Source organism: Ictalurus punctatus, chromosome 4, assembly GCF_001660625.3.
Source record: "Ictalurus punctatus breed USDA103 chromosome 4, Coco_2.0, whole genome shotgun sequence".
Classification (NCBI taxonomy): Eukaryota; Metazoa; Chordata; class Actinopteri; order Siluriformes; family Ictaluridae; genus Ictalurus; species Ictalurus punctatus.
The window spans coordinates 138330-151003 of NC_071284.1; the positions used below are offsets into that span (position 1 = coordinate 138330).

A 12674-nucleotide genomic window follows, 5' to 3' on the forward strand; every position below is an offset into this window, starting at 1 on the left:
AGAGAGAGAGAGAGAGAGACAGAGAGAGAGAGAGAGACAGACAGACAGAGAGACAGACAGAGAGACAGACAGAGAGAGAGAGAGAGAGACAGAGAGAGAGAGAGAGACAGACAGACAGAGAGACAGACAGAGAGACAGACAGAGAGAGAGAGAGAGAGAGAGACAGAGAGAGAGAGAGAGAGACAGACAGACAGAGAGACAGACAGAGAGACAGACACAGAGAGAGACAGACAGACAGAGAGCAACAGAGAGAGACAGAGACAGAGAGAGAGAGAGAGAGAGAGAGAGAGAGAGACAGACAGAGAGACAGACAAAGAGCGCCAGAGAGAGACAGAGACAGAGAGAGACAGAGAGAGAGAGAGAGAGAGAGAGAGAGAGAGAGAGAGAGAGAGAGAGGGAGAGGGAGAGGAACTAACTGCATTTTCAATCATACTCAGTATTTGTGACAAATGAATTGTTATTCCAGTATGTAAGGAATAAAAACTGAGTGTCATCCTGTTACAGACAAATAATCAATGTTGGGGTGGTTTGATGAACTGGAGTCACTGTTAACACCCTGAAGATTATTTTCCTGTAACAGCACATCTCTAAGAGTTTTGATGAGCTTTATCCCCTTTTACCACAGCTATTTGATAACGTCTGCTCTACACGCCCCGTGAATGAGCCGTTACTATAGAAACGATAACGTATTAGAACGAGCGCATTAATATAAACCTGCGCTACTGTCAGAGCCGCTGTTATAGAGAACTAATCCCCACCTTCTGACCAATCACAGTCCAGAACTGAGCAGCAGCACTGTGGTGTAATATTATAATATTTATGAATAATATATAAATAATACTTTTAAATTGAACCTCAGATTGTATCATTCGCTCTATTAAGGTTTGATCTGATTGGACTGGTGTTAGCTTCAGCAGCTAAACATTTTGTTTGTAATATAAATGTGTTGTTGTTTGTGTGTTAGCTCAGATACTCATCAGTCCCAGAACACACTTGGGCTTAGCATGGCCTTGTTCTCAAACACAGATGTGTGCTTATAATTAGTATTCTTATTATGTGTGGAGTTAGAAATTAAATTACAAACAACAGACTAATCCATCTCTCTGGCTGAGATTATAATTCATGTTTATTTTACATCATTAAAATGAACAGAGTCGCACTGCATCAACGAACTCCAGGTCAAGTTTGTTCGAATCACTCCATGCTGTTTACCTGGTGTTACTCTGGGCATGCTGACTTCCTGTAGCAGAGATGAGGGGAACAAACACTGCTGATTTCTTGTGCTTCTTTCCTGGAGGCTGGAGTTCAGCACAGTTTGATTTTCCTGTCACCTGTTTGAGCTCATTAGCAGGTTCTGTAGGTGTGTGTGAGATTCTGTAGGTGTGTGTGAGGCAGGTTCTGTAGGTGTGTGTGAGATTCTGTAGGTGTGTGTGAGGCAGGTTCTGTAGGTGTATGTGAGGTTCTGTAGGTGTGTGTGAGATTCTGTAGGTGTGTGTGAGGCAGGTTCTGTAGGTGTGTGTGAGGCAGGTTCTGTAGGTGTGTGTGAGGCAGGTTCTGTAGGTGTGTGTGAGATTCTGTAGGTGTGTGTGAGGCAGATTCTATAAGTGTGTGAGAGGCAGGTTCTGTAGGTGTGTGTGAGGCAAGTTCTGTAGGTGTGTGTGAGATTCTGTAGGTGTGTTCGAGGCAGGTTCTGTAGGTGTATGTGAGGTTCTGTAGGTGTGTGTGAGATTCTGTAGGTGTGTGTGAGGCAGGTTCTGTAGGTGTGTGTGAGGCAGGTTCTGTAGGTGTGTGTGAGATTCTGTAGGTGTGTGTGAGGCAGGTTCTGTAGGTGTGTGTGAGGTTCTGTAGGTGTATGTGAGGTTCTGTAGGTGTGTGTGAGGTTCTGTAGGTGTGTGTGAGGCAGGTTCTGTAGGTGTGTGTGAGGTTCTGTAGGTGTGTGTGAGGCAGCCTTCTCATTAAGAGTTTAAAGTGACACAGAGCTGATTTTCTGCCTTAATGTGACACAAGATTGTTTTTTGTCAGGAATGTGTGGGAAAAAATTGTATTTAAGATGATACGGGCGGATCAGGACACCTTACAGAGTGGTAAGGGGAAAAGTGGGCCTTACTTTACTTGTGAACAGCAGATGGTGTAATCCTGGACATACAGTGAGGGAAAGAAGTATTTGATCCCCTGCTGATTTTGTACGTTTGCCAACTGACAAAGAAATGATCAGTCTATAATTTTAATGGTAGATTTATTTGAACAGTGAGAGACAGAATAACAACAAGAAAAAAATCCAGAAAAACGCATGTCAAAAATGTTATAAATTGATTTGCATTTTAATGAGGGAAATAAGTATTTGACCCCCCTGCAAAACATGACTTAGTACTTGGTGGCAAAACCCTTATTGGCAATCACAGAGGTCAGACGTTTCTTGTAGTTGGCCACCAGGTTTGCACACACCTCAGGAGGGATTTTGTCCCACTCCTCTTTGCAGATCTTCTCCAAGTCATTAAGGTTTCGAGGCTGACGTTTGGCAACTCGAACCTTCAGCTCCCTCCACAGATTTTCTATGGGATTTAGGTCTGGAGACTGCCTAGGTCACTCCAGGACCTTAATGTGCTTCTTCTTGAGCCACTCCTTTGTTGCCTTGGCCGTGTGTTTTGGGTCATTGTCATGCAGGAATATCCATCCACGACCCATTTTCAGTGCCCTGTCTGAGGGAAGGAGGATCTCACCCAAGATTTGACGGTACATGGCCCCGTCCATCGTCCCTTTGATGCGGTGAAGTTGTCCTGTCCCCTTAGCAGAAAAATACCCCCAAAGCATAATGTTTCCACCTCCATGTTTGACGGTGGGGATGGTGTTCTTGGGGTCATAGGCAGCATTCCTCCTCCTCCAAACACGGCGAGTTGAGTTGATGCCAAAGAGCTCCATTTTGGTCTCATCTGACCACAACACTTTCACCCAGTTGTCCTCTGAATCATTCAGATGTTCACTGGTGAACTTCAGACGGGCATGTATATGTGCTTTCTTGAGCAGCGGACCTTGCGGGCGCTGCAGGATTTCAGTCCTTCACGGCGTAGTGTGTTACCAGTTGTTTTCTTGGTGACTATGGTCCCAGCTGCCTTGAGATCATTGACAAGATCCTCCCGTGTAGTTCTGGGCTTATTCCTCAGTGTTCTCATGATCAATGCAACTCCACGAGGTGAGATCTTGCATGGAGCCCCAGGCCGAGGGAGATCGACAGTTCTTTTGTGTTTCTTCCATTTGCGAATAATCGCACCAACTGTTATCACCTTCTCACCAAGCTGCTTGGCAATGGTCTTGTAGCCCATTCCAGACTTGTGTAGGTCTACAATCTTGTCCCTGACAACCTTGGAGAGCTCTTTGGTCTTGGCCATGGTGGAGAGTTTGGAATCTGACTGATTGATTGCTTCTGTGGACAGGTGTCTTTTATACAGGTAACAAGCTGAGATTAGGAGAACTCCCTTTAACAGTGTGCTCCTAATATCAGCTCGTCACCTGTATAAAAGACACCTGGGAGCCAGAAATCTTTCTGATTGAGAGGGGGTCAAATACTTATTTCCCTCATTAAAATGCAAATCAATTTATAACATTTTTGACATGCGTTTTTCTGGATTTTTTTGTTGTTATTCTGTCTCTCACTGTTCAAATAAATCTACCATTAAAATTATAGACTGGTCATTTCTTTGTCAGTGGGCAAACATCAGCAGGGGATCAGCAGGGGATCAAATACTTCTTTCCCTCACTGTATTACTGTTATGGAACACTTTTGTAGCCCAGACATTTAATTGGTTTGCACCCATAATATCTGGGAGAATTCCTGTACTCCATAGTTGATGTTGTTTACATTCTCCTTTCTCTATGGACGGAATTGGAGTAGGACGTCATCCACAGGATCACTGCAGATGCAACTTCCCAACACTTTTACAGCAATCTGTGGTGACTTAAACCATGCATCTCTATCCTCAATTCTGATTACTTTTCCAGTTTGTTGTATGTTCGACCAGAGAAAACAACACACTCGAATTATTATATGTTAACATTAGAAATACAAACAACTCTACTGCTATTCCCCCACTCAGCAGGTCAGACCACAATTTGGTCCAGCTCACTCTCAGCTACACAGATGTCCATCAACATCCAGCACAGTAAAAAATGGACCCCTGAAGTTGTGGAGACTCTGGGTGGCTGTTTGGAGACCACAGAATGGGATGTAGTCTGTGATCCACATGGGGAGGACAGTAATGGTATGACTAACCATGTCAATTTCTTTATTGAAAACATCGCTCTCACCAGAGAAGTAAAATGCTTTCCAAAAAGCAAACCCTGGACAACCAGTGAGCTGAAGGCAAGCAAAAAGAAGAGAGTTTTTAATGACATGAGGACAATAACGACACGAGGGACCAATGAGAACTGAAAGTGATGATAAGGGAGTCCAAAAACTCTTACAAAAAAACTGGAGATGAAAAAGTACCAGAATAAAACCAGGGATGTGTGGAGTGGTATGAAGCTGGTCACTGGCTTCAAGAACAGCAATGAGCAAACTGAGAAATGTACAGATTGGGCCAATGATCTGAACCAGTTCTTCAACCAGTTCAACACTGACTACGTTTACATGGACAGCAGTAATCTAATTATTGACCTTACTCTGAGTAAGATAATAATGTGATTAAGGTGTTTACATGAGTCGCTTTTAGAATACTCCTGTCATGTTCCCATTTTACATGTTTTAGAACATAATTAGATGAACAGCCCGCGTCATTACGTCACCGCGCCATCCGACATCCCTCCAGAATTTCATGTATCAACATACAGTTCGTCTTCGTTATGGTACTGTATACAGTTTTGGGTGTATTTATTTATTTTTTTTACGAACGCTTTAAGTGCAGTTAATTATTTGTCATGCTATACGTGCTAATAGACAACTGCTTGAAGCGGTGGGTGTGTCCCAAGTCGCGTAGTTACCGTCTATATAGTAGCCGAGATACATGTATTTTTCCCAACTACAGGCCTGTAGTAGGAAACTATGCGGTTTGGGACGCGGCCGAACTCTCTTGTTCGCCGTAAAACGTAAAACTGCCGTGTGTGATTGTGTCCTGTCGCAAAATGCGGTGAAAACTCCCACACGATGTTCATAATGTGATTAAGGTGTTTACATGTCTGTAATAGACGTCCATAATGCGACTAAAACAGGAGTACTCCACCTGTCTTAATTCGATTATTGCTTACTTCGATTACGACCGTAATTAGATTAAGGTAAGTACAAATTGTTGTTTACATGGTAGTTTCTTAATTAGAGTATGGTCTTAATCGGATTAAGAGTGGATTATTGTTGTCCACGTAAACGCAGCTACTGTGTCTCCAGATGTCCCTCTGCTGCACCCACCCTCTCCCTTCTACTCCACTTAAGAGGTCTAAATCTGGATAAGCTCAGGGTGATGTGGTTGTAACTTCTGGTTCTAGTAAAGACTCTGACTGCTTCATTCTGGACTAACTGGAGCTTGTTTATGCTCCTACTAGAACATAGTGTAGTGACATTATATTTCTTATCTTAGAAATATTTCTGAGGTGAAAGAGGACTATCCTAGTAATATTATCTACATGAGCATCAGATGATGGACTGGAGTCAATAATCTCTCCAAGGTCTTTTACTGCTGCACATGATGAAACAGAAAGTCCATCCAGAGTTACTGTGAGATCAGAAAGATTACTTCTAGCTACACGTGGTCCTAGTACAAGTTCTTCTATCTTATCTTCTGTCTTATCTTCTGTCTTAATAAACATCCAGTGTCTAATGTCCTTTACACATTCTTCAACTTTACTAAGCTGCTGTCTGTCCTCTGGCTTCGCTGAAACATACAGCTGTGTGTCATCAGCATAACAGTGGAAGATCATTCCATGTTTATGAATAATTTGACCCAGAGGTAGCACATAGAAAGTAAAAAACAGTGGGCCTAAAACAGAACCTTGTGGAGCACCAAACTTTACCTCAGTATGCATAGAGAAGTCTCCATTTACATCTACGAACTGATAACGATCGGTCAAATAAGACCTGAGGCAGGAGAGGGCCGGTCCCTAAAGCAGAAAGTGTGCTTCACTTTTTACGCGTATTCTATTGACAGTGTACTGTACGCGCACCACCCGATTTTTCTAATCGCATGTACTTTGTAAGCACAGGTCGCACATACGCATTTAATTCTTTTGCACTATTTACTTGTTCCACAAGGTGGCAACAGTAACCCAGGGCCATTGATTGTTAAAGTAGAGGAATAAATGGAAGAGATGGAAATGAGTGCAGGTTAGAAAGTACCCGCATGTGTATAATTCTAGCCTTAAAGAGTATAAGGATGTGTATACGGGCGCTAATCATGACGAGAAATTACCCAAGCATTGTTCTTCATGTTGTTGTGATTTTTCTTCATTGCCGTCCTTCACAACAAAAGACCTGCTTTACTGCTCGTACTGCCTCTTGTACGCCAGGAGGGGTAGTGCAAGTTATCATAATGTGCATACGTCGACCACCTGTGTATGCGTACGTGTCAAATGGAGTTTACTTTGCAGGGCTATGTGTACGACTATGCACACACGCTAGCGTACACATAAAAAATATATATATATATATATATAAATATATATACCAGAGGCTTTAATGCCACCAACATTTTCTAGTCTGCCAAGGAGAATAGTATGATCAATGGTATTAAAAGCTATACCAAGATCAAGTAACACACGCAAGGAGACACAACCCTGATCAGAATCCTGATTATGATCCAGCACACGTACTTCCATCAAAAGATGCAGGCTATTTGTTGGTACCTAGAATAGTGAAGGCTACAACTGGGTGAAGAGCTTTCTCTTACAAAGCCCCACAGTTATGGAACAGTCTTCCAATTAGTTTTCGGGACTCAGACACAGTCTCAGTGTTTAAGTCCAGACTGAAAATATGTTTGTTTACATAAGATTTTTGTGAATAATTTTTTTCTTAGGTAAAGGAGCAGATCTAGAGACTCACAGGTATAGAGTCTTGTGGTGAACTAGGATGTTTGGATGCTATAGTAGGTCATTTACTACTATAACTAACGTTGTCTCTGTGCTATGATGAGATCTAAATCCTGACTGATACATTTCATGAATGTTATTCCTATGCATGAATCAGTATCTACTGACATTACAGCCAGATATATGTCACTTGTCTTGTGTGTTGTTCTTTGTGAACCATCAAGATAGATTCAATCTCAGCAAAAAAATCATAAATGTTCAAAGAAGCTTGTAACGTGAATGTACTTCAGAGAAGAGAATCTCCACGCTGTAATGAATGCCACTCGTCCTGTACTGAGGTTAGACAGTGCTGATCCAAGGCACTAAATGAGTATTTTTCTCCTGGCAGACTGATTTATTTGCTGTACAATGATTGCATGAATTTCATACACCATTGGTTTCCTTTGCATATCGAGTGTTGTCAGACGTCCAGGTGCCGCTTCGTCTGGGCTGTGATTAATCTGAGAAACTGCGGCCCTTTTACAACTTTCACATTCAATTTCTCAGACACAGGACCCAATGTCACCTGAATAAACAATGAATATTTATCTCATAAACAAAACCCCTTCACAAGTGCCATCAACAGCGAATGCCATGAACAATGATTCACACTGGTCTATGACTCTGGATCTTGTGAACTCAAGATGTTGTGGAGTTCACTTATTCTCTCAGAAACAGAGAACTGGGACTCGCGAAAGTACAATTATCATTCATTATTGCTCTGTGATTGTAATGTCTCATCACAGCAGGACTCTTCTGCAGCCTGCCATTCATTCAGAGATAAATATTCTTCTGGTGTTCAGAATAAAATGCTTTGTGCTTTGCATACTTCTGAAGTAAATATGCATTTTCATTCAGATTAAGAGGAACAATCAGCGCAGTCACACGTGCAGCAGCAAGAGATCACAAATCAGTTTGGTAAATAAAAAAAAGGATTTAAACTTTTTATAAGATCACACTGACTTTCAGCTCTCGGATTCTTCAAACTCCAGCATGTCTCCATCCGAGTTTCTGCATCGTGTCAGACAAATAAAAGTGAGAATAATATCCTGTTTACATCTCAGTGAGTCCAAATTATTTTCAATTACTTTGCCACTTTATTTTTTACAATCATTTTGTTAATGGGCCTGAACCCTCCTACAGGCTATTCCAGCAAACGAATGACAAATTAACCTCCAAGTATATTTATGAGTCCTAAAATAAATTTCATTCAGCTCCTCACTTTCAGAACACACCCAAATAGTAATTAACCTTACAGGCAAATGATAATAGCTGTAATCCATCACAACATCACTGTTTTACCACACACACACACACACATACACACACACACACACACACACACACACACACACACACACACACACACAAGAAGAATTTTGTGGTAGAACATCACTGTGTCCCTAAGTATTTTTTTTCTTTTCTCCTCCAGTTGATATTTTGATGGTCAGAAATTAATGCATCTGTGTTAATGTTGGTGAAGAGAACTTTCAAAATCCCCGTGTCGACTAAAATTTTGCGTTACTTCCTGTTAACATCCTCAGTGCGGAAGACCAAAACATTCACTTGAAGAAAGAGAATAGAGAGAGAGAATAAAGAGAGAGAAGAGAGAGAGAGAATAAAGAGAGAGAAGAGAGAGAGAATAAAGAGAGAGAATAGAGAGAGAGAATAAAGAGAGAGAAGAGAGAGAGAGAATAAAGAGAGGGAATAAAGAGAGAGAGAATACCGAGAGAGAGAGAGAGAGAGAGAGAGAGAGAGAGAGAGAGAGAGAATAAAGAGAGGGAATAAAAAGAGAGAATAGAGAGAGAGAATAAAGAGAGGGAAGAGAGAGAGAATAGCGAGAGAATAAAAAGGGAATAAAGAGAGAGAATAGAGAGAGAGAATAAAGAGAGGGAAGAGAGAGAGAATAGCGAGAGAATAAAAAGAGAATAGAGAGAGGATAAAGAGAGGGATGTGAGAGAAGGAGTGTTTATAGCTGCTATAATGTAAGTGATAACAGGAACTAATTTCACAACATTAATGGACAAAAAGATGATGTATCATTCTTTAACAATCAATAAATAAATAAATTAAATTGTGGGCATATTATTGAAATATTATTGAAATATTATTGAGATATTATTGAAATATTTTTGAGATATTATTGAGATACAGAACTCAACTTGACTGTTTATTACAATATGGTGGTCAGTAAAAAAAACAATAACAAAACGAATAGAAATATATTTAAATATTTAGTATTTTATTTACTTCCTTTAGTATTTTATCTAATTCTGTATTTTTTGTTATATTGCTATGACATGGCACCTCTTGAAGGGGCGTGGCACCTCTCGAAGGGGCGTGGCACCTCTTGATGGGCGTAGCACTAGCTGGTAGCCCTCAAAACACGTTATCATCTCAGTTTGTCTGGAATCATTTTAAATGAAATTATATTTCGGGACACGTAAGTTATGAATGTTATTAACTTTCTCTTTGGATTAAACGTGTTAAATGTCTTTCCAAGTTATTTGTTTTCTCGCGTTTTCATGTTTCTACACAGAGAGCGTGAAGAATGTCGTGGCTGTACGCTGCACACTCTGTTGGTTTCGTTCGTGCCCTGTACTTTCAGCCGTGTGCTTATGATATCCATGTTTACATCCTGTGGGGCTTTTTAATGTTTCATGTGTGAAAGTCACTCAGACCTGAACATTTCTCTCTGGCTTGTGCTTTAGTGTTACCTCAGTACAAGTAAAGCAAGAACACAGTGCTCTCTGGGCTACATCACCTTTATTTCATTCCATTTAAGATCCAGTGATTATTTACAGTGCTGCAGTTATACTCACAGAAGACAGAAAAGAACAAAAAGAGAAGATTGAAACATTATAATCTAACACATTACAGTCACACACTGCTAGGTTCAGGATGAATTATTTAAAAGCCCTGCTGTAATCAGGAAACCCAGAGTCTGGTAGAGGACAGTGAGGTTCTCCTTGGGGTGTACTCATCCATCTCACCTGCACTCTGACTGTCCATCTTTAGAGATCATCTACAGCTGGGTGTTCAATGAGTTTCCATCTTTTGTGGCTGAGGACAGCCGACGCTTCATCTCGCAGCAGACGGGGAACCTGTACATCTCCAAGGTACAGCCCTCGGATGTGGGTAGCTACATCTGCCTGGTAAAGAACACGGTGACCAACGCCCGGGTCCTGAGTCCTCCTACTCCACTGACACTCCGAACAGATGGTGAGATCAAACACACACACACACACACACACACACACACACACACACACAAATATACAGCCAGTACTTTATGATTAATTAGAAATCAGAAATGTTTTATCATTGTGCCACTCTACTCCAGGTCAAGTTTCTGAGAAAAGGTTACAGTTTATTCTCGCTCAGAAAGACTACAGTGACCACACACATGCTAACACTCAGCTAACACTCAGCTAGCATTCAGCTAACATTCAGCTAACACTCAGCTAACACTCATTTAACACTCAGCTAACTTTCAGCTAACATTCAGCTAATACTCAGCTAACACTCAGCTAGCATTCAGCTAACATTCAGCAAATACTCCGCTACTGTAGCACTTCCTAATTTCTCTTTGCTATTAAATTTTACTAATTAATGAACATGATGAAACACCTCTGAACAGAAAGCATGGTGTCAAAAGGGTTAAATATGGAAATAACATAAACATAACAATCAGTAGAAACTTACGCTGATTTTGTTGCCTAAAAAAGGCAGAGTAGAAAAATACCGAGTATCTGAGTCCATCAACATGTGAAGAAAATTGCTGCAGTTCAGCGACTCTAGGTTTCTAAACACAACACAGTGCAGCTCTGTTTTAGATCCTCTGTTTCAGTTTATCTAATCACATAAATTATTTAGCTGAAGGAGCTCACCAGACTTACTACAGCAACTAATATATGTTTCACAGGTTCTCCAGAATCCTTGAGGAACCCATATTTCTATGGATATACAGTGAGAAAGGCAGTGGAAAGCTCTTTGTCCTCATAGTGCTGTTGTTTTTGTGGATGTCGGGACATTTGTGCTGCACAAACAGAACTCTAAAAGCTTATATAATGCATTTTAGAAATAATAAATCAAACCAAAGCCTTTTCACCTTCTTTTCTCTGCATAACATGTAAAAATGTTTATTACCGTTGAAAGAAAAGTGAAGTATGAAAAGCATCAGTTGAAGAAGCATTTTCTTGCCTTTCTTCACAGAGATGTGCTTTATCTTTATCTTTATCTTTATCTTTATCTTTAGCTTTAGCTTTAGGGCTTCTGTGTCTGCTTACGATGCACTCCAGCGTGAGTGGTCACCAGGGAAATCATGTTCTACAGCAAAATTAATCGAATCACTGGTCCTGTTCATGAACGGGCCTTGGATCTTTTTATAGTGTCCTCCCAGGGGCTGATCGGGAGAACCGAAGTCTCTCACACTGAAGCTTCAGGCCGTTTTCTTCCATGTGACTACACAGACGAGCCACATCACCTGTAGCTCAAAGTCAGACATCGGCGTCCTCCATCTCTGTGCAGCTCGTCTGAAAGAACCTTGATGGAAAGAGACAATCAGTGATGTCTGGAGGTCACCGGGGATTGTGACACACACACACATACACACACACACACACACACACACACACACACACACACACCAAACCTCCTTATTGACTGCAGGATTCAAATGACCTTGTTGCCTGGAAGACACTGAGTGCTTAGCACATTAGCATGCTGAACTTGATTTGTGCTTCTCATTAAAAAAAGAAGGGAGAGATGGAGAAGAGGAAACCAGACGGATGTGTTTGAGCCACAGGTTGGTGACGTGCTAAATGTCCTTGTGTAAACAGCCTCTCAGGCAACGTGTCAGAGAACAGCACATACATTTTCTTCTTTTTTTGTGAGCAGCTTCAGGAAAAGTTACTCACCCGGAAAAACAAACATAGCTGATGGGAGTCTTTATCTGTCCTGCAGCCCAGAACATGCATTATCCTACTGGCAGCCGTCTGTGTGGAACCTTCGTAACATCAGCGGCCCAAAAAACGCTGAAAATGACTTTGGCACCAATAAACTCAAAGCACCAACCGCTCCTTATTTTTCTCACTATAACGCTGGAGTTATTCCAGAGTTCTTCCTCAGTACACTACACTGGTGGATCTAAGGGTTCCTCATGGGTTCTGTGGATCAGTAAGGGTTCTTATCTTCTTGGAGCTGTTGTCTCTGTTGTAGGGTTCAACATAATGGGTTCCTCCAGAGGGACAAGCTAAAGAACTTTTAGGTATTCTGAGTGTATTAGTTCTTTTGTGATAAGATGATAATTGGTGGGATGGGGTCATGTGATTTCAGGAATGTAATCGTACAGTCTCACAAAAAAAATTTTCTCAAGGGTTCTTCAAATGGTTACTGGTTCTTCTTTCTTAAAGGGGTTTTTGTGAAAGGGAACTCCTCAGTTGTAGGGTTCCAAATTTTTAGAAAACAGAAGCACCACCCTCTTTCAGTTTATTCACCTCGATGACCTTGCTGCAAAGTCAAATTAAATGCTACCGGAAGCTTCAGGTTTTTTGTGTTCTTCTTGTGTAGTCTGATTCATTCCTTAAACGTCACACACTAGTGCTCAAACACGTAGAAAATCAGCT

General features: G+C 41.2%; 1 protein-coding gene across 2 annotated transcripts in view; it reads left to right on the top strand.

Moving 5' to 3' along the window:
* Positions 1 to 12674, top strand: part of cntn5 (contactin 5) — a 146272-nt gene that overhangs the window by 83436 nt on the left and 50162 nt on the right. For both annotated transcript variants that reach the window (XM_053677758.1, XM_053677759.1), the window contains exon 7: positions 10066 to 10269. In XM_053677758.1, coding sequence (XP_053533733.1) covers positions 10066 to 10269 — 204 coding nt within the window. The remainder of the gene's footprint in view (positions 1 to 10065; positions 10270 to 12674) is intronic.